The following is a 25,378-nucleotide window of genomic DNA, read 5'->3' as shown; positions in this document are numbered from 1 at the left end:
CTGTATTTGTCCCTCAGTCAGTTTTTGGCAGGTGAAAACTGTTGGTTATTTCATAGGCTTGTGTAACCCTCCCCAATCATGTCTTTTATAGTCTTGTCTCCAAAGAGTAGGCATAAACAAGAATATTAGATGTACAAGACACATCCCAACATGGGAAGCAAATGCAGAGCCCAGATCAGATAAAAGATAATGCAGAGTCACGAGGATAATTGCAAAAGTGATCATGTCTTTATTGAAAACCCACAGCTATAAATCACATTCATTGCAGTCTAATTCATCAGACAGGGCTAAACACAGGCATCAGACATACTGCACAGAGACATGTCTGTCACGTAACTGTCGGGCCTGATTTCACTACAAACTCCACTTCTTTTGGCCACAGTTGCGATAATTACGTAACAACAAACGTTGAACTTTCTAAGACACACACCTTTGCTATAATTGCGGACGTACATTTGTGTGTATCTGCATATTATGACCGTTTCATCCAGAGAAAACCAGACGTTTAAACGCTACCGCTCAGCGGGCTGCTGTGCGCGCTCCCGCGGCCGGAAATCAGATTCTGGCAGACGATCACTTTTTGGCACGACAGGTGTCTGGATGCGTGATCGGATCTGCTCGACAAGCGTTTTTCCCCTCTCCCATGGTCCTTTGGGGTTCTGAGGTCACTCAGTTACTGAAGCTGCCTTCAAGAGACAAGACGAGGAAGCCACCACAAAAGCTCACAGAGGAACAGTGTGTAGATAGTTTGTTGTCACAGTCTTTCCGCTGTCAGAGCAGGAATATTGAAGACGTACACACAGATGGGGACGGCTGGGTTCAAGCTTTTGGCAGTTTTAATCGTCGTTTCTCAGGTGAGATTTCCTGCTGGTGTTGTTAACTCTTGTGCCCAATCGACTTCCACCAATTTCTGTGCTTCTCTTTTCTCTGTGTAACTTAAAATGATAGTTAGTGTTGTTAACTACTTACTCGCAACGGATTGAAACAATCGAGTTGTTTTTAGAAATCTTCGCTACTTCTGACAATTTGTGAAGGGAATGTGTTTTTATGCAGCCCAGAGTTCCAGTGGTCTTTTTAAAGTGACTGCCTCCCTGTTGGGGATCAAATTTAAAGAAGCACTCCTGTAGTTCTGGAGAATAAATGTTAATAAGCAGAGAAAGCTCTTCATTGGCTGATGTTCTTCTGCCTGAACAAACTAGATAAACAAAGTCTTTGTTTTCATGACACAAACAAACAAACTTGAGCTTAAAGAACAACACAATTTATACTGTTTTACTGTGTTTATATGTGGCGGACCCTGCCACCTTTCTAGCTCCAAGCCGTGTTCTGGGACCTTATTTTCCTCTGAGAACAGCTGGTTTATTCACTGACGGAAAAAATGAAACCCGACATTTGCCATATATCTGGATTACGATTAATTTAAAAGCTATTTTTCCTCTGCTAGACCCCAACTTCAGCGACTGCTGAGGAGCCAACATGTGTACCTGGATTCAAGTCAAATATGGTAATGTTCAAAGTGGACGAAAAGCACCTGAGGGAAAACATGACACTGGGCAAAGGTAAGCACATTCTTGGAAGCTGTTGACTTATCAATGCACACCCAGCCAGCTGAAATAAACTGTGTGGTTTTCATTTCCACTGTTCAGTATCGTTATATATGGATAATTGTTAGATTGTAAAATGTATAAAACACATTTCAGTTATGGAAGCCTCTAGACCTCGGTTGTAGCCATAAATGTAACATACTCCTCTGCCTCAGATGGCCTCGTACAGATAAGCAGTTCACGTTGTTCTCACTCAGCCAAGACAATGTCAGGTCTAGCTTGCACTCACTCCACCCCTCGTGTAATGCTGTAGGGCAGGGGCATTCAACTAAAATTCAAATAGGTCCAGTTAGAGAACATTTCCTCAAGCGAAGGTCCGGAACGTGATAATGTCTAACACTAACTATGATTTAGTGTGATATATATTGAAGTAACCTAGTAGTTGTATCAACGTCTGCATGTAATCAACAGCTGACTGTCAAATCAAATAGAGACAGAACAATTCAAAAACATTTTGACAATATTTATTGTCACTTAAAATTATTTATACTAATATATAATACTGTAGATACTTTAAGGGCTGCATTTAAAAATAAAATAGTGAAAATAAATAAATTAGCTTTTTAAAAATTGTGCATCTTAAAATAAAGTACTTCATTTTTGAACATTAACATCAACATGATAAACAATGATTTTCAAAAACAAAGTCACGGGGGATATATTTGCAAGTCACACTAGTCCTCCTAGTTATACATTTTAGTCACACTGTGTACAAAAATGGCGGCAAAACCCATGTAAATTGTCACAGTCAGGAACCCTGATAAACAACACACAAAAAGCCGAGTGACAAAACATGCTAAAGAGGTCCATTAGGGACTACAACCATTGGATCAGGTCATACTAACCTTGAAACTGTGCTGATGGAGTGAAGATGTTTGTTAGGCATCCGCATTTTAGGATTTGTAACTTCCTGATGTTCTATCTATGAATATGTACATGATGTAGATGCACATGTAATCTGTTGCTGTTTGCCTGGAAGAAGTAATGACACGTTTGTGCAGGATGTGCGGTTATGTACTGAAGACTTTCAAACTCTTTTCTTGTCTCTGCATGTCCTGCATTTCTAACGGATCAATATTTTTCTGTCCTATCCTAGTGGGCTTTACTGACTGCACAGACCACACAAGATTTCTTCTGAGCAGTGATGACAGCTGTTTCAGCATACAGACAGACGGCACATTGATGGTCAGTAACATTTAACACTCGATAAACTGATTCTCATTTCTCCCAAATCGTCACACATCCTTTAAAGCCTGTTTGATTTAAAAATGATTAGGGGATTTGGTAGGCTGCTTGGGTAATACAAAGTAAAAGGAGTGGGTAATTTTCTTATAGTACTATGAAGGATGTAATACTTGCATGTCATGGTGCTTTTCTTATTGGGAAACCAAGGCGATTTAAATGTGAATTCTTGGCAACAGTTCAGAAGATTTCTGAACTGTTGCTGAACCCATCACAACTTTTTCCGAGATCAAGCTGAACAGCGATAACACTATTGTTGTCCACCGTTTTCAATCTACCCCAAACTGCCCCAGCAGTTCAGTTTGCCCAAGTTAGATTGTGACATAGAGAGCTTTCTTAAATCTAGAACTGTTACTAGCATGTTCGCCTTTTCTGATAAGTGTATTTATTTCCTCCAGGTAAGGAGACCGGTTTTTCTTCATGAGGGACAGCAGGACTTCACCATCCACTCCTGGGACTCACAAGGTTCCAAAAGGACTCTTACTGTCAGGGTACTGCACCATGCGAATAAGCATGGGAACCACCACAAAAATGTTGAGCTTCACCATGGACAAAACAAACACCACAAACATCAGCACCACCTTACTGAAGAGGACCTTGCTAATAACGCTGTGGTAAGATTAGAGACACTGCTGAAAGGGCTTTAGAGAAACTTCTAACCCCATTTGTAGTCTTAATAAAGCCCCTCTATGGCATGTCTTTATGAACATGTCACATAATCACATTGTTAAAAGAAACAACACCTAAAGAACAAATGGAAAAAGAAACAACACCACTGATTAAAACCAGCATATTAAAAAGATTAAGGACAAACATCCATTATCCAACCATTACCCATTATCTGTCCATCAATGATCTATACCTGTTTGAGAGCAGGGTTACTTAGGGTGGTGTCTATCCCAGCTGACACTGATTGGGAGATAGGATGATGCAAAGTTGGACAGTCGCACGGCTGTGATGAGCAAATAAAGCTTTTTAAGCTAATACCTGCAATAATATTGGTGAATTTCTTTGCAATTGGTTTATTCCTAGAGGTGTTCTGTACTTAAAGGGGCTCTATGTCGTTTTGGAGAAGAAATTCAAACTAAGAATTGAATTTCTACAATATTAATGAGGTACTGATACATACTCAGAAATATGTATGTTTTCCATAAGTGAACAAACAAGCTGTTCTCAGAGGAAAATAAGGTCCCAGAACACTATTTGAAAGGTGGCAGGGTCCACCACATATAAACAGAGTAAAACAGTATATGCTGTGTTGTCCTTTTAAGGTTCATTTCGTGAAAACAGAAAAAAAAGAGAGCTCTTCTCATTAACATTTCTTCCTAGCATAGTGCACCTTTTAATAAGTGTTTGTGTTTTCCCAGAGTGCAACCAATGCCGTGCCCATACTGCATTTTCCCAAGTCTGGTGAAGGGCTGAGGCGGAGGCAGAGGGAATGGGCTATTCCAGTCATCTTTCATCCTGAGAATGACAGAGGACCCTTCCCCCTCAAAATATCTCAAGTAAGAGGAATTAAACCCCCTTTTGGATTTGGTGTGAACTGAATTTTGAATATGCGTTGGTCAGTGTTCGTTTCCACTGCTGTCATTAAGCTGATTTCTTATCTATGTTTAAGCTTTATCTGATTTTTTTTTTTTCAAAACTTCTACAGTATGTTCAAATGGAGCTACTAATTGTCTCGTCTCTCTCCCCACTCGCCCCTAAGGAAAGCATTGTTACTAACCCCGTTAACTTGATATAAGAAGTTAACTTCCTTGTTTTCTTGGATTAACAAAGGAGATTTCTTATGGCAATAATTGAATTATCTTGTTATGGGAAATCCAATTGTTTTTTTCTTTCCAATAATGACGGCGCTAGTTGTTTTGAGGCATGCCATCGCTGACATGATGCACGCCAATGCAGTTTATAGTCTAGGCAGAATTTCTGAAAATGTGCTTATTTAGAGTGGTGGAGGCATTTTGTGAATATTTATAATATACAACATTTCTAGGGGTATTAAGGGGTGCTGAATCCAAATCTGCTGTATATGAAGCTCAAAAATGCCTCAAAATTTGAGAAATCCAACATGGCCGCCACCTCCAGGCTGAAATCTATTGACTAAACAAGGTAAAAACATGAATTAAATGTGCTTTTGTAGGTTTTCCTACATGAGCAATCCGATGGCATATTCAGATTTCAGATGTAATGTGAAGAAACTGCTTAGATATTGCAAACATAGTTGTTTAGTGAATAACTACTCGGCTATTATTTTATTATTAATAATATTTTTTATTATCAGGCTTATTTTACTTTGTATTTTGTTTTGAGGTCAAATGTGCTGTAATGGAACCCTGGTCATCCCCAATATCACCCTCACCCCATCCCCACCCACCCACAAAGTACATATCTTCTTGACTATGCAAGGTACAAACTTGAATTAAATGTGTTTTCACAGGTTTTCAAACATGGGGAATTTAACATCCTGTCCTGATTTAGTTCTCCTTAGTACAGTTTATAAGGTATACTCTAATATACTGAATTATAGGCTTACCCAATATTTGGAAATGAAACTGTCTTGTTGATGAGCAGAATGGGTTTAGAAAGCACCGTGCCTGCGTTGACCATATTCATTCAGTGTCAACTATTATTAGAGCCAGAATCGCCACAGGTAAACCCACTTTTTCATGCTTTGTTGATTTCCAAAAGGCATTCGATTGGATTAATAGAGATTTACTTGCCTTTAAACTGATGGAAGTAGGGGTGGATGGTAGATTTTACAAAGCTGTTCAGAGTCTGTGTGGTAGCCCAGTTGCTTGTGTAGAGATCAATGATATGTATACTGATTGGTTTGAAACAAGGTGATATTCTTTCCCCAACACTTTTTGCATTGTTTGTGAATGATTTAGCTCTACAGATTAAGAAAAATAATTTGGGTATATGTCTGGATGACACTTATTTAGGTATTGATCTACAAAATATACTAAATTTGGTTAGTTCTTGGTGTCATAAATGGAGATTGGTGATAAATCAGAGCAAAACACAGATAATGCATTTTAGAAACAAAGGCATGGAAAGAAGTAAACAAAAACTATTTTGATTCAGTCGCCTTAGAATATGTTAGCTCATATAAATATTTAGGTTTCTTTCTTGATGAATTTGTGACGTTTGAAACTGGTTTTGGGTGCCTTGCTGATTCAGCTGGGAGAGCTTTGGGATCAGTTATTAATAAAATGAAAGTTTGTAATGATTTGGGTTACTTTACATATACTCAATTGTATGATGCATGCGTCTCTCCCATACTGAATTATGCTGCAGGAGTGTGGGGATCTAAAGAGTCCAAAGCTATAGATAATATACAGAATAGAGCTATAAGATGTTTTTTGGGTGTTCACAGATTTGTGCCAATTCCAGCGATAGAGGGAGATATGGGCTGGAGTCCAGGATGTGTACAGCGAAAATGTGAAATGATTCGACTGTGGAATCGACTAAACAAAATGGCAGGGGATAGAATAAATAAAAAAGTATTTATATGGAGTAAATTACATAATTGTCCCTGGTCAAAAGAAATGTACTCCATTTTTGAGGAGGTGGCTATGGTGTATATTTACAGGAATAACTTTTGTTGTAATGTTAACTCCATTAAAAATAAGCTTCTATTGAAATTTGAAGAGAAATGGTTTGACAATGTTCTATTAAAACCAAAATTAAGGACATACATGCAGATTAAATCTAACTTTGGTCCTGAATTATATGTTACATCACGTTTACAGAGAAGTCAAAGATCTTTAGTTGCACAGTTGAGATCTGGTATTCTTCCTCTGGCCGTTGAGGTCGGTCGATTTAAAAATATTCCAGAGGAGAATAGAATATGTGAAATGTGTGAGCTAGATGAAGTAGAAAGTGAGTCTCATTTCCTTTTATATTGTACAAAGTATGACGATTTGAGAGAGGTATTATTTCATGACATCTGTGGACAAAACCCTGAAATATTTTGGTGCTCTGATGAACAGAAGCTGGAGTGGTTATGTAATTTCAGTGTGTTTAAAACTGCTAGCTTTATTTCTCAAGCCTGGAAAAGAAGACAGATACATTTGTTTAATTAATTGCTGATGATTTCTCTTGAACCTTGGCATTGTCTTCCCTTTCTTTTTGTTTTCTTAGATAATGGTTTTGAACCCGTTTGTTTTCTTATTTCTTTGATGTGCTGATGATGTGCTCTGGATCCGGTTTGTTTTCTTGGTGTCTTATAAGCCCATGCGGGCTGGGCACACATGTATGCATGACACAATAATACAAGTAATTCATTCACTCATTCATTCATTCATTATGAAACAACACTGTTATCTTGAGAGATTACAGGATGTAGAATAGCAGTAGAATATGAGTCTCCCTGTAATATTATTAGATTAGGAATTTCTCTTGTGGATCTCCTGATTTCCTAGTGATGATTGCACTTAATTATTGCTATTAATTAAGGACTAATTAAAAATAATTTTACTTTCCCGTCCTGGTATTAATCTGCGGCGTAATATTATATTGGGATGGGGGCCATTTTCCATTTTCCGATACCCCTGAAAATGTCCCTCTTTTCTCACATCATCATTAATGTTGCAGGTATGTACCTCGTATTCTGTACCTCAGAAATTTAAATAATTGACCTCTGCACTATTTTCTTACTGAATTTACAGTATTGAAATGATTGTTCTGGTCAGAAATTGTTGTATAATCTGGTGTGTTTTGTCCAGATCCGTTCTAATGAAGATAAAGTGATAAAGATCTACTACAGCATCACTGGCCCAGGAGCCGATCAGGTTCCTGTTGGTCTTTTCACCATGGACAAAGACAATGGTAATCTGTATCTTACTCAACCACTGGACAGAGAGGAAAAAGCCAAGTATGTGGTGAGTATCCTTTCTGCTGTTAGTTTTATACATATTCTCTTTGTCCACTTATCACACTTTTTACCCCCTTTCCCTTCAGAATTCATAATGACCACCATTTTATGCCACCAGTTTGTGGCCAGGGGAGAATGTGATTATTCTTCACAATTGGTCAGATATGAATTGGTGACTAGACTGTGGTGATTGTATTGTTGCAGCACAAAACAAGTGAGGGTTAGGGTTAAAGACAACAGTAAAAACACTATGTGGGGAAACAGACATTAAGTGCAAACAATGGGGAAGGCAAAAAAAAACCCAAGACATAACAAATGTACAAACAAACACGCAGACTCATGACGTTAGGATTTTGTATGTTTCATCTCCTCACCTGAGGTTTTTTCTTTTTCTCTTTTTGCCCCCATTTGTCAGGTTTTGTTGCATTGCTAACATCTTATTTTGAATGTCTTAAAACTATCTTAGATGGAACATCAGTAACTACCACCAGTAAATTGAACCTGTGCTGAATAGTGACCCCTGTACTGAAGTATGTGATGAACTGTGACTTTTGTGTCCCGTTACATCCCTACAAGTGATAGCTTAAAGAAAAAAAATATATTCAAACCTTTTTAATTAGATTCCTTCAAAGTCTTAACTACGTACTGTATATTAAAAGACTTGATGTGAACTTCTCAGTTTATTGAAAATTCTGCCGCTACTAAATGCCTGCAAATCTGAACAGAATGCGAGTTCAGCCTCCATAATATAAAACGCAACAAAACATACATCAAAACTACATGACATGGTGACACAAACTTAAATGCTTTGGTAAATAAAGAATTATTGAATCAGTATTAGGGATGTCCCGATCAGGTTTTTTTTTACCCCGATCCCGATCCGAGTCATTTAATATTTAGTATCTGCCGATACCGAGTCCCGATCCGATACTTAGCCCTAAGTAATGTTTTCCTAGATAATACAGCTGCATTAAGAAAAAAATACCTGCATCCAAGCTGTTCCTTAATAGGTTTTCTTATTTTGTTAAAACAAACTAAATACTTTCATATGGCTCTTTCTCATTCTGCATATCCTATTTTTGGCCATGTCGCTGTCTCGAGGCTATTTCTCTTTCCTTTTGAAAGTATCCGCGAGTGTTTGTTGCTTCGGTGCCTTTGCCTGTATTGCTTGAGTGAACTTGTTGTTTTCCTTTGAGTGTTTGTTTTTTTTATGTGCCGTATCAAATGTGTAGTATTAAATGCAGCTCTTTTGTTACCAGTTCGCGGAACTGTCGTATTGCAGATGTCACATGTCGCCGTTGGACTGCTTTCGCTTTCTAATTGAAAGTATTTCAACATTTTATCCACAGGGTTGCCAGAGTAACGTTACGCGCGTCTGCGTTCTGCCACAAATTGCGCTCCGTTTACGACAGCTGACGTAAAAATAATCAGGCTTGCGTCCACGTTCAAAATTGCAGATTCCGATCAGTGAAACAATGCCCATATGGGCCCCGATCCCCCTATCGGCTCAGGAAATCCCTAATCAGTATGTGTCTTTCTGTTTGACCCATGCTCAGTTCTGCAGATAGTTTTGTCCAAAATGCATTCTCAGGAAACCGAATGCCCACTGAATTGAAAACTGACAAGAGATTTCACCAGGATCCTTTAAGGCTTGGATTAATGCAGGCTGTAATCTCAGTATGGCATAGCTCTCTGCTGTAGTGATATGGAATGAAAGTATCTACATGGATCATTCTTGCATGCATTATCATAATATAAATGTGTTTGTATGCAGTTTCAAGTGCATGCTGTGGCAGATGGATCAGTAAACGCTGAGACTCCTATGGAAGTTATAGTCCATGTAATTGACCAGAATGACAACTCTCCTATTTTCTCTGATTCAACATACCTGGGAGAAGTTGCTGAGGTCTCACCAGAAGGTACTGTCATTGGCTCCAAGCCTGAAAAAAACTGTCCACTACTAAGTGGATGTGCCAGTCCTGAATGACACTTTCTAATGTTACCTGTAAGTGGTCATCGACTGTGCACTGTTTTATGTTTTGGGGTAATTTTAATCCACTGTGGGGTCTAACAATTCATACAGTGCTTTGAGACCAGACTAAGGAGAAAATGACTTAACAGACTGTGGTGTGTGTGTTGTATGTCAATCATCACATGCACTGTTACGGTCCTTTTCCAACGCAGTGCAATTTAAGCTTTGCTCACCACTAGGTTCAGTGCAGTCACAGCAGTGTGCAGAGTGGTGTGCTGCTTTGCTCAACGTAGGGACAAGCCGTCATGGCATGGTGCAAGCCAGTGGAATTGATGAGTTTCAGAGGACAGTGGTGAGATTGTGGCGTTGTCTGAAAGCAGACTCTTGTTTTTATATGGCTCTATCTTGTAAAATACTTCAAGAAGGTTCTGTACTGGGGTGCCGTTTAGCTCAGTTGGTAGAGCGGGCGTCCCATTTACAGAGGCTTTGTCCTTGCTGAAGCGGCCCCGGGTTCTAGTCTCGGCCTGGGGCTCTTTGCTGCGTGTCACTCCCCCCCCCCCCCCTCTCTCATTCTGTTTCCTGTCATATCTTGAGCTGTTCTATCAATAAAGCCATATATAGGCCAAAAAAATGCTTTAAAAAAGAAGGTTCTGTACTTAATTTCCACTTCTTACTTCTTTTAACCAGGTGTTGAGGTGATAAAGGTCCTGGCGACAGATGCTGATGAGCCAAATAATCCTAACTCGTATCTATGTTACCGTATTCTAAGTCAGGACCCACAGTTGCCCAGTGACAAACTGTTTGACATCAACCCACGCACTGGAGCCATCAGGGTCAATATTAGTGGGCTAGACAGAGAGGTAAGGGCTTTGAAAACATATTTTGCCTGTCTTGGAAGACTTTCAATGTTTATTTCAACTGTTGAATTGATCTGCGTTTTAGACAGACTCCTGTTTTCCAGTTTGATACAAAGGCATACAGACTGACTGAACAGGTGGTCTTTGGTCCACTTTTAAACCTGAAACTACTGATTAAGCTAACACAGTTGATCTACCAATCATGGAAACTGTCATGGAGGAATTTTGAGCATAGAGAACGCAACCAACAAAGCCAACCAATCAGAGGTAGCGTAGGGCATTATGAGAACAGGACTCTGTCTTCTTGAGCAGTATGATTACGCCCACTGCTGTTTAAATGGAACAATACAATGACTGAGAGAGAGAGAGTACACTGCATTCCTTTTCCCTTGTTAGATCCATGAACTTTACAGGCAAAACAATCACGTGATATGTTGGTACATATCATCACAGTCTCACAATGGTATCGCGGCATGTTTTCAGCGCGATAAAATTGTGTGTATCGTAACTTTTTTGGCTGTTATTCAACGGCATTAATCCAGAGAAGAAGCATAGATTGTGACCGTATTTATTATATATTATTTGGTTACTGTACTGAATTGGTGACAATAATCTTGGGTTTCTACCTTGAAACTGTGGTGATTGTATTGATCAACTGTGATGCTGTGTTGAAAATGTGTGTGAAGCATCGATGTTTTGGAGTTTCTAGCTTCAAGCATATGAACACATACAGGAATTTGGAAATTGGCTATTAAGTGAGAAATGTCTTCAGGGATTCTGCTCCAACTGAATCTGTAAATTAAGGCAAAATATTTAAGCCTTTCAGTTGGTGTGCTGAACTCATTGTGTGTCTCTTCCAACAGAAATACCCTAAATACACTTTGGAGGTTGAAGCAGCAGACATGGACGGAAAAGGGTTGACTGGAAAAGCGATAGTAATCCTTACAGTCACCGATAGCAACAACAAGGCTCCATCCTTCACCCAGCGTTCCGTAAGTATAACATACGTTTTTACATATTTACTGCCAGAATTTACTGCACAGCCCCCTGTGGTTTAGCAACCGCAATGAGGCACAGCAGATCTGTCAAGGTCCAGAGTTCTCACCATGCATGTGTATATATGTGTGTGTGTGTGTGTGTGTGTATGTTTATATATATATATATATATATATATATATATATATATATATATATATATATATGTAATCCTTGTTTCCCTGTATGTTTTACTCCCACACTTTCAAAACATCCCTTGCATTGTTCCAGTATGAGGAAACAGTTGCAGAAAATAAAGTGGACGCTCAGGTCGTCATGATGTCTGTAGAAGATGGCGATGACCCACATACTTCAGCCTGGAATGCAAAGTTCAAGATTGTCGAAGGTGATCCTGGAGGACTTTTCACTGTGAAAACAGGAATTAACAAACAGGAAGGAATCATTTCTACAGCCAAGGTAGGAAGTAAACCAAGAATTCTTAAATTAGCCACTGGGGGTGTGCGATATGGCCAAAATCTTTCACAGTATATGTAGTTTCATATCCAGGTAATAGTAATTAAGAAATGTTTTAAATGTCCATACCATAACAACAACAACTGCCTCACACAAGACAGAAACAAAAGACTCAAACACAGGAGATTATCTGGTCACATGTTCTCACCCACTGGGAATACTCTATTTAATTTAGTAAGGGGTGGCGTCAGGGTAGAGTGTACAGGAGGAGGACTTGTAATGATGACTGTTTTTATGTTATCAGCACTAAATGTATTTGGACGTAGGCGCCCAATGCTTGCTATGGATTCTGACAGTGTTTATATGAAAGGAACCTGAGGTATAGCTCCTGTGGTGCAAACAGAATGACCAAATCTCTACAGGTGGACAAAATTGTACTGTTCTATAATGTCATATCGCCCCAACCCTACAGGCCATAATGTTAAAGTTGTGACATATATGTTGATAAATATTTGTTTTAATATCCCATTACAGTTTTTCAAAGAACAATCACTGTTATGCAAATAATTAAAGTAAAAAAGAAAGTTTGGAAGGAATCTGGGTTTTAGTTTAGTCTGATAAATTGTGTTGCTGTGCTTATCCCTCCATCCATCCAGGGTCTTGACTTTGAGAGGGAACACAAGTACACTCTGTTGGTTGCAGTGGAGAATGAGGTTCCTTTTGCTATTCCCTTGGCCACTGCCACCGTCACAGTGGTGGTGAACGTGCAGGACGTCAATGAAGCTCCAGTCTTTAATCCAATTGAGAAGCTTGTGTCAAAACGGGAGGACCTTCCTGTCGACAGTGACGTAGTGCAGTACACTGCTTATGACCCAGACACTGCACGTAAACAGAAAGTCATGTAAGCCCTGAATCTGTTGTGCCGTTTTACTTTTTAACGAAACAGGAAAAAGAAAATCATTAAATAAGCATTAGGTGACCCTCCCTCAATTTTTTAAATTGGCATGGAATAAGTGAAGTCTGTATTTTGCTTGTATTTACAGACATTGTCTCCTGGACTTTGTGTCAACTTTGTTAAATTTGGAATGATATTCACAGGTCTGAACTTCCAGGATCAGTAACTCTAAAGCAAAACGTTGTCAAAACACAAACAAACCTCATTTATTCGAGCTACAACCTAGTTTTCATCCAAACCAGCTGGACAAATTACACTGGTCTTTGGTAGCTTTCACCACAATGACTTCACACATCCATGGTCTCCCCTTGGTTTGACTACAGAACTTTGGGGGGTTAGAACTTTTTCTCACAGCATAGTTGTTGACTGTTGTTATAAGCAGAGATCAAATGTAATAATTGTCTAGTTGTCTGACGGCGGAAAACAGTGGTTTAAAAGAAATACAAATTATTTTCAAAGACATGACTATTTGCACGGGACTAATATCACAGGACCTCTATGTTCTATGTTAATATTGTAGGCAATATTCTGTGGAATTTACAAATTACAGACATGGCAGATATGCGTGGGATTAATGCTAGTCCTGTGCGAATTGGCTTTTATCCTGGATTTAAACACACAAACATCGCTGTCTGAAAACGGCTCATGACTCAAGGATAAACTGGTTAGAATTTGGTGGTCAGAGGTCAAGGTCACTGTGAGCTCACAAAACACATTTTTGGCCATCACTCAAGAATTCCTACAATAAGTACAATACATTTGACATACAAATGTCTAATGGGACAAAATAATGCAACTATGGCTCTTGGTATCCAAAAGGTCAGAGGTCCATAATATTCTGCAAAAAAGGTTCTGGCTATTATTCAATGCCACATCTCAGGAACAGCAACTTGACTAATGCAGGGAGACATACAGCTGTGATGCTCTAATTTTAGTTTAGTTAGTTTTATGTGCAGCTTCCAAATAGATCCTGGAGCGCTTAGCAAAAGCTAAGAACACAGTCAGTATATATAATAAATAACAGCTGCATGTCATTCAAATGATCTGGTCTGTGATTGTACGATTGAGAAGCTTGTTAGTTGAACTCATCTCGCTTTGATTGTCTTGTTTATATCCAGGTATAGAATCATTAGAGACCCTGCTGGCTGGCTTAATGTGGGAAATGACACGGGCCTGATCGAGGTGAAAAGTCTGATGGACAGAGAGTCCTTCTTTGTCAAGGACAACAAATACACAGCACTAATTGGTGCCTTTGACAATGGTAGGTTGAAGGCAAAAGTAAAAACTCATCTTGTTTTCAGTACTGTTTTAGGGCCAAAATAAGTTATCTAAATAGGGATTTCCCTTGAACTAACTGTTTTTTGCTCTCCTGATGTGTGTTTATGTGTGCATGTCTGTCACATGAACAGATGAAGTCCCAGCCACAGGAACTGGTACTCTGGTGATCCAGCTTGAAGATGTCAATGACAATGCACCCACCGTTGAGAAACGTTCAATCAAGGTGTGTCTCCTTTCCCAAACTTTTTTACAGTTGTCATGTTTTTGACTAATTTTAATCCAGATAAAATATAAGATTGACAAATCAATCAAATGCTTGAATCTGTTGCATTCTCAGCTGTGTAACAAGGAGCCGGCTCCTCAGCTGCTGCCAGTAACGGATAAAGACGGAGAAGGCTTTGCTGCTCCATACAGCGTCTCCTTACAGGGCATGTCGAAGACCAACTGGATGGCTAGGATGAACGAGTCTAGTGTGTAAAATTTTAACACAACTGGAAATTAAACCTTTTGTGCTACTTGGTGAAGTTATTTTTGCATATAGCAAGCCTCAAACTAATGCCATGCAATCACATAGCAAGTCCCAGATGAAACTCAGAGGTCCTTAATGGAAAAAAGAACCCATTCTTTTAAGGGGTGGATTGACTCAGGAGGTAGAGAGGGACATCCCTAATGGAAAGGTTGGTGGTTTTGATCCCTAGATCCCCAGGCCCCAGGAGAAACAACGCTATGTAAGTGGGTGAAGAGAGTAAAATGATTTTCAATTCTTTGTGTCATGAAAGTTTTCCTCATGGTCTGTTGCTGGTGTTCTGCTCTGATAAACCAAAAGTTCAAGGTTTTGAAATTTGAATTGAACATAGAGGTACATAGGCAGTGCTTCCCCAAGTAAGCTCCAAAACTTACGGTTTCCAGAGATGCTTCAGTTTAGAAGTAAGAATAGAAATTAATTGCTGAGATTTGAATGACTGGAGTGAATTGGAGAGGCAATGCACAGCATGGGAGGAAGCCATGCCCCTCATGGAACAGAAGGTCATTTTATTTCGACGATGATGCATTTTTAAACCATTTTTGGGAACTAGAGACACTCAGAAAATGTGTCCTCCACTTTGATGTAAATATGTTTATTTATGGACTCAAAACTCAAACAACAGAGGGGTTAGAAATAAATGTTCCTCTATTTTCCTCTTTGTTGCAGAAACGAGCGTCATTCTGAATTTAGCCACTGAGCTGGAGAGAGGAGTGTACACTGTGGTCCTGAGGGTTTCAGACTCCCAGGGCCTAGCGCAGGACAGCACCGTCCAGGCCGAAGTGTGTGACTGCAAAGGGGAACCAATGACCAATGATGTTTGTGCGGCAGGCGCCAAACTGCCTGTAATCCTGGGAATACTGGGAGCAATCCTTTTGCCACTCAGTAAGTCTTGATCGATTGATCGAGCTTAAATATGGAAGAATGCTTATAATAATTCCTCAGACTGGAGATGTGAACTATAACTTGTGATGCAAATGAATTCTCTCTTTGGCTCCCAACTATGGTCGCAACCCTGTAAGATATTTCACTCATAGTTCAGCAAGACCAAATAAAAATCCTAACCTGCAACTGGATGATTACGATGCCGTTAGAATGCCATCAATCTGGGTCTGTATGACGCTGCCCAGCTGTGGGCAGTGACAAAAGCTCTGAATGCTCCAGTGATCTCAAAACTGCTGTACAGTTTTTGCCAAATAACATGAGCCGTACATTTCAGTATTAGGATTATGTAATGTTAATTTGGGCTTCATACACCTACGTTGTTGTGATGAGTTAATATAGGAAGATAGTATATACCTACACTGACAGGTTTGAAGAATAAGGCTGGTTAATTGTTGAGCCCTATGGCACAGAGGAATATGACATGGCGGGCTTTGAAGCCAACACTATACCTGTTAGAAGATGCTGTACATTCAGTGTTGGTTTGCTTCATTGTTAACAATAAAAGTAACTATGGTCAACTCTTCTGCTAATGGGCTCAGTTCTCACCACTTGACCTTAGCTTTTGTTTTACTGCTTGGTAGAAACTGGTTGACTTCTGGTGACTGAATCGTGTGGCTGTGTTGTCATAAGCTTTGTTTGTTCCCTGTATGTTCAGTGGTGGTGTTGCTGCTGCTGTTGTTCGCGAGACGGAGAAGAGGAGAGAAGAAGAAGACTCTACTGCAGACTGATGATATCAGAGACACCATCTATAACTATGACGAAGAGGGAGGTGGAGAGGAAGATCAGGTACTTATGTCCTAAGGGTAAAAACTGACCCACTATTATGTGTGGTAATGTCTTGATACTAGGGCTGGACTCAGCCTACAGGCGTATGACAATTGGAGGAAAATCCGGGCGGAGAGCTCGGTTGGTCCTGGACGTAGCCCAGATTATCTGGTAATGTGAGAGGTGCACTGATCCAGTCTTAAACCTCCTGAACTGCTCCAGACTCAATCGAGGCCGCCTCAATACATTTCAAATGTGATTGATATCAAGAATTCAACAATGCAATGGTAAATAACCCTAGCGGCTAACGTTAGCTAGCATACTTCTGCTGACTGGTTTGAAGATAACACAGATACATTTTGTCCAGCTGAATGAAACTGAACTGCTACTGTCGTGTCGACTTCTTCTTCTTTGTTTGTTCAAAAAGGTTTTTCAGAGTTTCAAAAAGATACCAATAAAAGGACATAATCTCCAGGAGTCCTCAAAAGCTGAGTGCATTAATGTTTAATTGTCGACAATTAAGCATGAGATCATATAGACAAAAGTTCATCTGATAAGACCCAACCTCTCAATACAAAACATACTCCTTTTATTCACTAAAGAGGGGGCTGGGCCTTTTGGCCTCAACCAATCCCTACTCTTGCACGTTTCTGCTGACACTGGGTTTTTTCCATGGAAAGTCTCAAACTTTTCTACTGCACCTGGCCATGCTGCGGACGTGCCTGATACCATTAGCTCATCTTGGTTTTTAAAAAAACCCAGGCCCTTTCTTCAGAATACACCATTAGCTTTTCCTCCTTCTCAGTTCTGCACTTTAAAAATATTACAGTGTGTTACATAATTTCATTCTTACATGTGTGGTTACATTTTATTCCAAGTCAACACAATACAGTAGTTTAATCATCAATTCAATCAATAGGTGCATGTTTAATCAACTAGTGCTGAGTAGTATATGTCTTAACCATTCATTTACGATTCCTTCCCATTTTGATTAGTTTCTTTAACATCTCAGTTTTATATTACCAGTTGTCACTATCCACTAACTACTTATATATGGTTATATTACACTACACTACTGGTGAGCAAAGAGAACTTGTAGACTCAGTGTTTAGGCATTCTGTGAAGAAAGTTAGCTGTAATATTTAATCTTGTGTAGATAATTTGTGTCAGTTGTTGTGAGACCATTGAAGCTAAGCAGCGATCAAGTGAGTTTCTGTGTATTCAGGTGTGTGAATAGCCTTGATTGTTGGGCAGAGCTAAGTCCACTTGAGGTAAATCTAGCCTATAAAGGCTTGTCACTACAGCGTCAGCTGCAGCGTCAGGACAGTCGAATGAAGACTGTTGAACAAAGACTTAGGGAGTCTCTCTGCGGGAGTCTGTCGAGGAAGTCTAAGTAACCCACTTTCCACCACCATTCCGAGCCATGGGTGTTCGCCTAAACAATAAACTGGACTGGACTGACAACACGGATGCCCTGTACAAGAAGGGTCAAAGTCACCTCCATCTGCTGAGGAGACTGAGGTCCTTTGGGGTGCAGAGGACATTACTTTGAACATTTTATGACACTGTGGTCTGCTGGGGAGGTAGCAACACAGACAGGGACAGGAAGAGACTGAACAAACTGGTCAGGAGGGCCAGCTCTGTCCTGGACTGTCCACTGGACTCCATAGAGGTGGTGGGTGAGAGGAGGATGTTAGCCAAGCTGATGTCAGTCATGGACAACATCTCTCACCCCCTGCATCAGACTGTGGAAGCATTGAGCAGCTCTTTCAGCAGCAGACTCTTACACCCACTGTGTAAGGAGCAGCGATGACAACTTGAAACTTATGAAGTGCTTCCTTCTGCTATGAACGTACACACTTCTGATTAAAAATTATTCCCCAAAACTACAAAGTGCTCCTTTAAGTGAAATTAAAACACAATTCTTAGTAATACTGAAATATATTATTCTTATTGAGTGATTTCAGCTCATTTACTAAATCAGCCTTTCTCAAAGAGTGGTCTGTGAGTAAATTTGGTAAAATGGCACATTTCCGATTTAATTAAAACATCTGTGACTTTGAGCGTTTCCAAAGCCTCATAGTGAGTAAAACAGATGCTATTTTTTTTATGTTAAATTAACTTGGATGTAAATTCAACAATTTTTTTTTAATTGGCTGTTTTGCTGTGTTTTTATACTTCAGCAATGTAGCCAGACCGTTTTTGCGACATTTGCCTGCGTGACACAAGTAACAATCAGCGCAGCAGCTTTTGTGAAACTGAAATTCTCCAATTTAGAGCCAGACATTGCTTCACTGATGTCTCAGAAAAACCAGCACAATTTTTCACATTAAGATGGCAACAGAGTAGGGATCGACCGATATGGGTTTTTTAGGGCCGATGCTGACACCGATTTTTTTCCATCACCCTTAGCCGATGACCGATTATGGACTGTGGATTTTCTTGGGCCGATTTTTGGGGATACTGCTTTTGCTCCCTCAATTTACATTAAAAAAATGACACAATGATAACAGTTCTCAAGTTTAAACAAACATTTATGGAACAGTAAAATTTAAGCTTAAGCTGTAGCATAAATAAAACAACAACTACTGTACACAGTAGGATTCAACAGCTTTGTTCAACTTTACACCACACATACTTTCAAATGAAAGAAAGTGTTTGGTGCTTTTAATTATTCAAGTAATGTCTATGAAATAAAATAAAACAAATAAAACAACACCTACTGTACACAGTAAAATTCAACAACTTTGTTCAACTTAACCACACATACTTTCAAATGAAAAAGTGTTTGGTGGGTTAGGGTTAGCCTAACCCTGTTTGGTGGTTTCTTGCGTTCAGCCATCTGTATGAAGAATAAATAAAAACACAGATTAGAATCATCCATCCATCCATCCATTTTCTTCCGCTTATCCGGGGCCGGGTCGCGGGGGCAGCTGCCTGAGCAGGGACACCCAGACTTCCCCTCTCCCCGGACACTTCCTCCAGCTCTTCCGGGAGGATCCCAAGGCGTTCCCAGGCCAGCCGGGTGACATAGTCACTCCAGCGTGTCCTGGGTCTTCCTCGGGGTCTCCTCCCCCCGGTGGGGCATGCCTGGAACACCTCCCGAGGGAGGCGTCCAGGGGGCATCCGATACAGATGCCCAAGCCACCTCAGCTGACTCCTCTCGATGTGGAGGAGCAGCGGCTCTACTCCGAGCTCCTCCCGTGTGGCGGAGCTCCTCACCCTGTCTCTAAGGGAGCGCCCCGCCACCCTGCGAAGGAAACTCATTTCGGCCGCTTGTATCCGGGATCTTATTCTTTCGGTCACGACCCAAAGTTCGTGACCATAGGTGAGGGTAGGAACATAGATTGATTGGTAAATCGAGAGCCTCGCCTTACGGCTCAGCTCTCTCTTCACCACGACGGACCGATACAACGACCGCATTATTGCGGCCGCCGCACCGATCCGCCTATCAACCTCACGCTCCATCCTTCCCTCACTCGTGAACAAGACCCCAAGATACTTGAACTCCTCCACTTGAGGCAGGATCTCTCCCCCAACCCGGAGGGAGCAAGCCACCTTTTTCCGGTCGAGAACCATGGCCCAGACTTGGAGGTGCTGATTCTCATCCCAGCCGCTTCACACTCGGCTGCAAACCGCCTCAGAACATGCTGGAGGTCCTGGCCCGAAGGAGCCAACAAGACAACATCGTCCACAAAAAGCAGGGATGAAATCCTGAGGCTCCCGAACCAGATCCCCTCCGGCCCATGACTGCGCCTAGAAATTCTGTCCATAAATATAATGAACAGAACCGGTGACAAAGGGCAGCCCTGCCGGAGTCCAACATGCACTGGAAACAGGTCTGACTTACTGCCGGCAATGCGAACCAGACTCCTGCTCCGGTCGTACAGGGACCGCACAGCCCTTAGCAGAGGGCCGCCGACCCCGTACTCCCGGAGCACCTCCCACAGAATGCCACGGGGGACACGGTCAAATGCCTTCTCCAAGTCCACAAAACACATGTGGACTGGTTGGGCAAACTCCCATGAACCCTCGAGCACCCTGCGGAGGGTATAGAGCTGGTCCAGCGTTCCGCGGCCAGGACGAAAACCGCATTGTTCCTCCTGAATCCGAGGTTCGACTCTCGGCCGAATTCTCCTCTCCAGTACCCTAGAATAGACTTTACCAGGGAGGCTGAGGAGTGTGATCCCCCGATAGTTGGAACACACCCTCCGGTCCCCCTTTTTGAATAGAGGGACCACCACCCCGGTCTGCCGGTCCAGAGGCACCGTCCCCAACTGCCACGCGATGTTGCAGAGACGTGTCAGCCAAGACAGCCCCACAACATCCAGAGACTTGAGGTACGCAGGGTGGATCTCATCCACCCCCGGTGCTTTGCCACTGGGCAGCTTCCGAACTACCTCAGTGACTTCAGCTGGGGTGATGCATGGATCCACCTCCGAGTCCCCAGCCTCTGCTTCCTCTATGGAAGGCATGTCAGTGGGATTGAGGAGATCCTCGAAGTATTCCTTCCACCGCCCGACGATATCCCCAGTCGAGGTCAACAGCTCCCCACCTCCACCGTAAACAGTGTTGGTGGAGGGCTGCTTCCCCTTCCTGAGGCGCCGGATGGTTTGCCAGAATTTCCTCGAGGCCGACCGGTAGTCCTCCTCCATGGCCTCCCCGAACCTTTCCCAGGCCCGAACCTTTGCTTCCGCGACCGCCCGCGCTGCAGCACGTTTGAACTGCCGATACCCGTCAGCTGCCTCAGGAGTCCCCCGAGCCAACCAGGCTCGATAGGACTCCTTCTTCAGCTTGACAGCATCCCTTACACTCGGTGTCCACCACCGAGTTCGGGGATTGCCGCCACGACAGGCACCGGAGATCTTACGGCCACAGCTTTGGACAGCCGCGTCAACAATGGAAGTGGAGAACAAAGTCCATTGGGACTCAATGTCCCCAGCCTCCTTCGGGATCTGGTCAAAGCTCTCCCGGAGGTGGGAGTTGAAGACCTCCCTGACAGAGGATTCCGCCAGATGTTCCCAGCAGACCCTCACAGTACGTTTAGGTCTGCCAAGTCTATCAAGCTTCCTCCCCCGCCAGCGGATCCAACTCACCACCAGGTGGTGATCAGTTGACAGCTCAGCCCCTCTCTTCACCTGAGTGTCCAAGACATACGGCCTCAACCTCCCGCACCAGCTCAGGCTCTTTCCCCCCCAGCGAGGTGACATTCCATGTCCCCATGGCTAGAGTCACCGTCCGGGGATTGGGTCGCCGGGGCACCCGCCCAGGACAGCCACCCAAAACACACCGCACCGGCCCCTTCTGATCCCTCCTGCGGGTGGTGGGCCTACGGGAGGGCGGGCCCATGTCGCTCTTTCGGGCTGTGCCCGGCCGGGTCCCGTGGGCAAAGACCCGGCCACCAGGCGCTCGCCTGCGAGCCCCAACCCCGGGCCTGGCTCCAGGGTGGGGCCCCGGTGACGCCATTCCGGGCGACGTGAACTTCCTCGATGTATTTTCAATCATAAGGGCTTTATGAACCGCTCTTAGTCTGACCTGTCACCTAGGACCTGTTTGCCTTGGGAGACCCTACCAGGGGCATTAAGCCCCGGACAACATAGCTCCTAGGATCATTCAAGTGCTCAAACCCCTCCACCACGATAAGGTGTCGGTTCAATCAGTATCAATATTTTTGGCATCACCTTACATTCATATCACCCATATCATCACCCTTTCATCAATATCTACAACACAGCCTTGATGATGCATTGCTTGCTCATAAGACAGGTATAATTCATTTTTTCTGCACAAAATAAAGTGAGGGAGGGAGCGCACACACACACACACACACACACACACACACACACACACACACACACACGACACGCATCTCAGCCCGGCGTTCGCTGATTTAAACCCCTACAAACACCAACTGAATTGGAACTGAATTGACATCTTTGACATAACTACTGATATTACTTCATTGCTAATATTTCAACTAAGTTTAACAGTTAGAGGCTAATTGAAAGTTTAAAACTTACCGTCGTTCTGAAGCAGCCTCCTGGACAATGCTGCTTTCACCACTCTTCCAGTGGGGGAGGGGTAACGCGTCTGCAAGTGCTGCAGGGTCTTCCGGCAACACAGAGCTGCCCGTGGATGCCTGTCTGTAAATCATGCCGCGGAAAAAAACATCGGCGAACCCACTCGCGAATCGGCCGATGCCAATACGCGTAAAAAACTCAAATAGCGGCCCGATATATCGGCCGACCGATGTATTGGTCGATCCTTACAACAGAGACAATGATGAGTGAGTAGGCTATGCTATTTTGTAGGACATTCATCTAATCAGGCTGTAATGTGTAATATACTGTTGAACTAGGCCACTTGATTTGGGGAAAATTTGGAAGTTAGGTGGTCTGTGAAGTTTTTTTATTTATTTTTTATTGGTTAAGTGGCCCTTGGTTTGAAAAAGTTTGAGAAACACTGTACCAAATGCACTAACAGATGTATTTTGCTCAAATGAAAATGCAGAAGCTTTTGCTCAACCCCAACATGTTCTCCCTCAGGACTATGATCCGAGTGTTCTCCATTGTGGTCTGGATAACCGCCTTGAGGTGTTCAGCCACGATGTGGTGCCAAACTTCATGCCGGCTCCTCAGTACCATCCTCGCCCTGCCAATCCGGAGGAAACTGGCAACTTCATTGATGATGTGAGTCAAAGATTCAATATCTGATACAAATTAAAACATAAAAAGTATGTGCATTGCAGTATGTATGTGAATGACTGCAGTATTGTTTACAGCTGCAACTCTAAAGTGACAAGACGACAACTTGAAACTTATGAAGTGCTTCCTTCTGCTATGAACGTACACGTTGATGCATCATCCTCTCTATCTGCATCTTTCCTGTCTTGATTCTGCAGCATATAACAGAAGACAGGGCTGACAATGACCTGACAGCGCCCCCCTATGAGTGGCTGATGTTTGACTATGATGCGGAGGACTACAACTGCCTCAATGAGTGGGGACCTGGTTCTGGATGTTTTGTAACATACACCATTTAAAGCTTTATAGACAAGTAATTTGATTTTAAAATCTATTTTGATTCAAGGAATAGTCAAAGTCACCAGTTCACAAATCCACCAATATTTCTGGTTTGATTTGTAGTTTTTTGTGTCATGACGTCAAGGCGAGTTGAAGTCGAGTGAACTTTTATGTTTATGTTTGGGGCCATAATATATTTCAGTTTTATCTGTTTCCAGTTGTTCGTGTGTTCTTTTAACCACACTACACTAATTGGTTGTGAATGCAGGAGGCATTCACTCCATTTCCAAATTTAATAAAGTTGTTATTACTGCTTCCGTACGTTTTTCGGCTCGCTTCTCCTCCTACAAATTTTGAGCTACAGAAACCATTCAACTATCAACATGTTCAGCTCTTTAAGGACATGATGGCGTGTATTTTTGGCATTTCTATCTTTCATACTTTTGGAGATATTCAGCTTTTTCTGCACATTTTTTCCCATTCATCCTTATGGGGAATTTTTCAAATTTCATTCTGCTACTACTTCAGCATACATCTACTCAGCGTTTGTCTGGGATTATAGTCCCCTGGTGAAATGTTTCCACTGTCTGTGTTTAAATGAATGTCATTGAGGACATTGACAAGAGCCATCTCAGTGCTGTGATGTGGTCGAAATCCTGATTGGAAAACATCAAAACAGCCATTTATTATTAAGTAATTGTTCAGCTGCTGAAAAACAGTTTTTTCAATTATTTTACTTAAAATTGGGAGGTTTGATATGGGCCTATAGTTATTCATTACTGATGTGTGAGGTTTCTCTTCTTCAGGAGTGGTTTAATGACTGCAGTCTTCATGGCTTGGGGGAAGACGCCTGAAAATCTGTAGCAGATCTGGAGTCACGCAGTCTGACACTTTTTTGAAGAACCCTGCTGGTAAAATATCAAATCAGCAGGAGGAAGATTTCAAATGTTGTATTATTTCTTGCAGGTTTTTGTCATTGATTGGATCAAACTGTGTCATGGTGTTAGAGAATTTTGGCAGTGAAGAAAGATGCAAATTCATTACAGGCCCTGGTAGACAGATGTTCAGAGGCTACTGGCACAGGAGGGTTTGTTCGCCTGTCGACAGTAGCAAACAAGGCACGAGCATTATTTTATTTCTTGGTGATAATGTCTGAGACGAAGGACTGCCTGGACTTATCCAGCTCCTCAGGGTCCAGAGGTGACGACGACCAGGCAGATGATGCTCTGCTGGCAGAGGCACTCGCCACTTTTGAAAGTCAAGGTACATCAGTTTATCTCCTTGGATTAATGTTACTGCATGAACCTCATTAATGCAGAATCTGTGTCTAATAAAACCAGCTACAGAATAACACTGAGGATGGTTCTACAGCTCGGTCCTTCAGCTGCTTTGACATAGATTTTTGTCCTCATGGCTGCATAAGCTTTTGTCCTGATTTTCTTTCAGGGGACACTGAACTGACCCCTACAAATGCTGCCTCCCAACTACAGCCTCCACAGCCGTCACAGACAGAAGCCATTCCACCGTCACCTGTAAGCCCATAGTTCATAGATTACATTGATCATGTCGACATTTAGGTTTTATACTAATACACTGATCTCTTTGAAGGCTCCTTCGTCAGCTCCTGTGGGTCAAAAAGGGACGACGTCTGATGTGACTGAGGCAGCAGTAGCTGCTACTCCACGTGAGGTAATACATGCAGGTTAATGGAGAAACAGCCTTACAGTCAGAGCACTTACTGGTTGCTAAATGAAGCTCTTGTCTTTGTTATTCAACCAGGTGACATATGAGGGGTGGCACAAAATGTGGGAGTCTGGTCCTAATGGGCTCCCCAAGGCAGACATCAGGTGGATGAAAGAGGATGCTGAAAGAGGACTCTTCCAACACCAG

At 42.1% G+C, this 25,378-nt stretch overlaps 1 protein-coding gene across 2 annotated transcripts; it reads left to right on the top strand.

Moving 5' to 3' along the window:
- Window positions 1-668: 668 nt before the first annotated feature.
- Window positions 669-23,701, top strand: LOC311267973 (B-cadherin-like). Of its 2 annotated transcripts, XM_084371247.1 has the most exons (19): window positions 669-854; window positions 1,445-1,559; window positions 2,701-2,789; window positions 3,245-3,460; window positions 4,214-4,351; window positions 7,574-7,729; window positions 9,497-9,641; window positions 10,382-10,554; window positions 11,415-11,543; window positions 11,818-12,003; window positions 12,657-12,901; window positions 14,074-14,216; window positions 14,365-14,456; window positions 14,571-14,703; window positions 15,426-15,641; window positions 16,357-16,487; window positions 23,012-23,155; window positions 23,368-23,465; window positions 23,556-23,701. In XM_084371247.1, the coding sequence occupies exons 1-19, from the start codon at window positions 804-806 to the stop codon at window positions 23,602-23,604; spliced, it is 2,649 nt and encodes an 882-aa protein (XP_084227373.1). In that variant the 5' UTR covers window positions 669-803; the 3' UTR covers window positions 23,605-23,701. The 2 variants fall into 2 exon arrangements, with proteins under 2 accessions (XP_084227373.1, XP_084227374.1); XM_084371248.1 differs by having other exon boundaries at window positions 23,368-23,701.
- Window positions 23,702-25,378: the final 1,677 nt, after the last annotated feature.

This window comes from Pagrus pagrus (assembly GCF_965226575.1).
Source record: "Pagrus pagrus genome assembly, chromosome: 13".
NCBI classification, from domain to species: domain Eukaryota; kingdom Metazoa; phylum Chordata; class Actinopteri; order Spariformes; family Sparidae; genus Pagrus; species Pagrus pagrus.
The sequence above is the reverse complement of the archived record's forward strand: the minus strand, read 5'-3'. Positions and strand labels throughout refer to the sequence as shown.

Bases quoted from the DNA above. Each gene is read 5' to 3' on its own strand.
- LOC311267973 (XM_084371247.1), top strand. From the start codon at position 804: ATGGGGACGGCTGGGTTCAAGCTTTTGGCAGTTTTAATCGTCGTTTCT. The intron at 7,730-9,496 runs GTGAGTATCCTT...GTTTGTATGCAG, and splicing joins AGGAAAAAGCCAAGTATGTG to TTTCAAGTGCATGCTGTGGC. The intron at 23,156-23,367 runs GTGAGTCAAAGA...TTGATTCTGCAG, and splicing joins CTGGCAACTTCATTGATGAT to CATATAACAGAAGACAGGGC.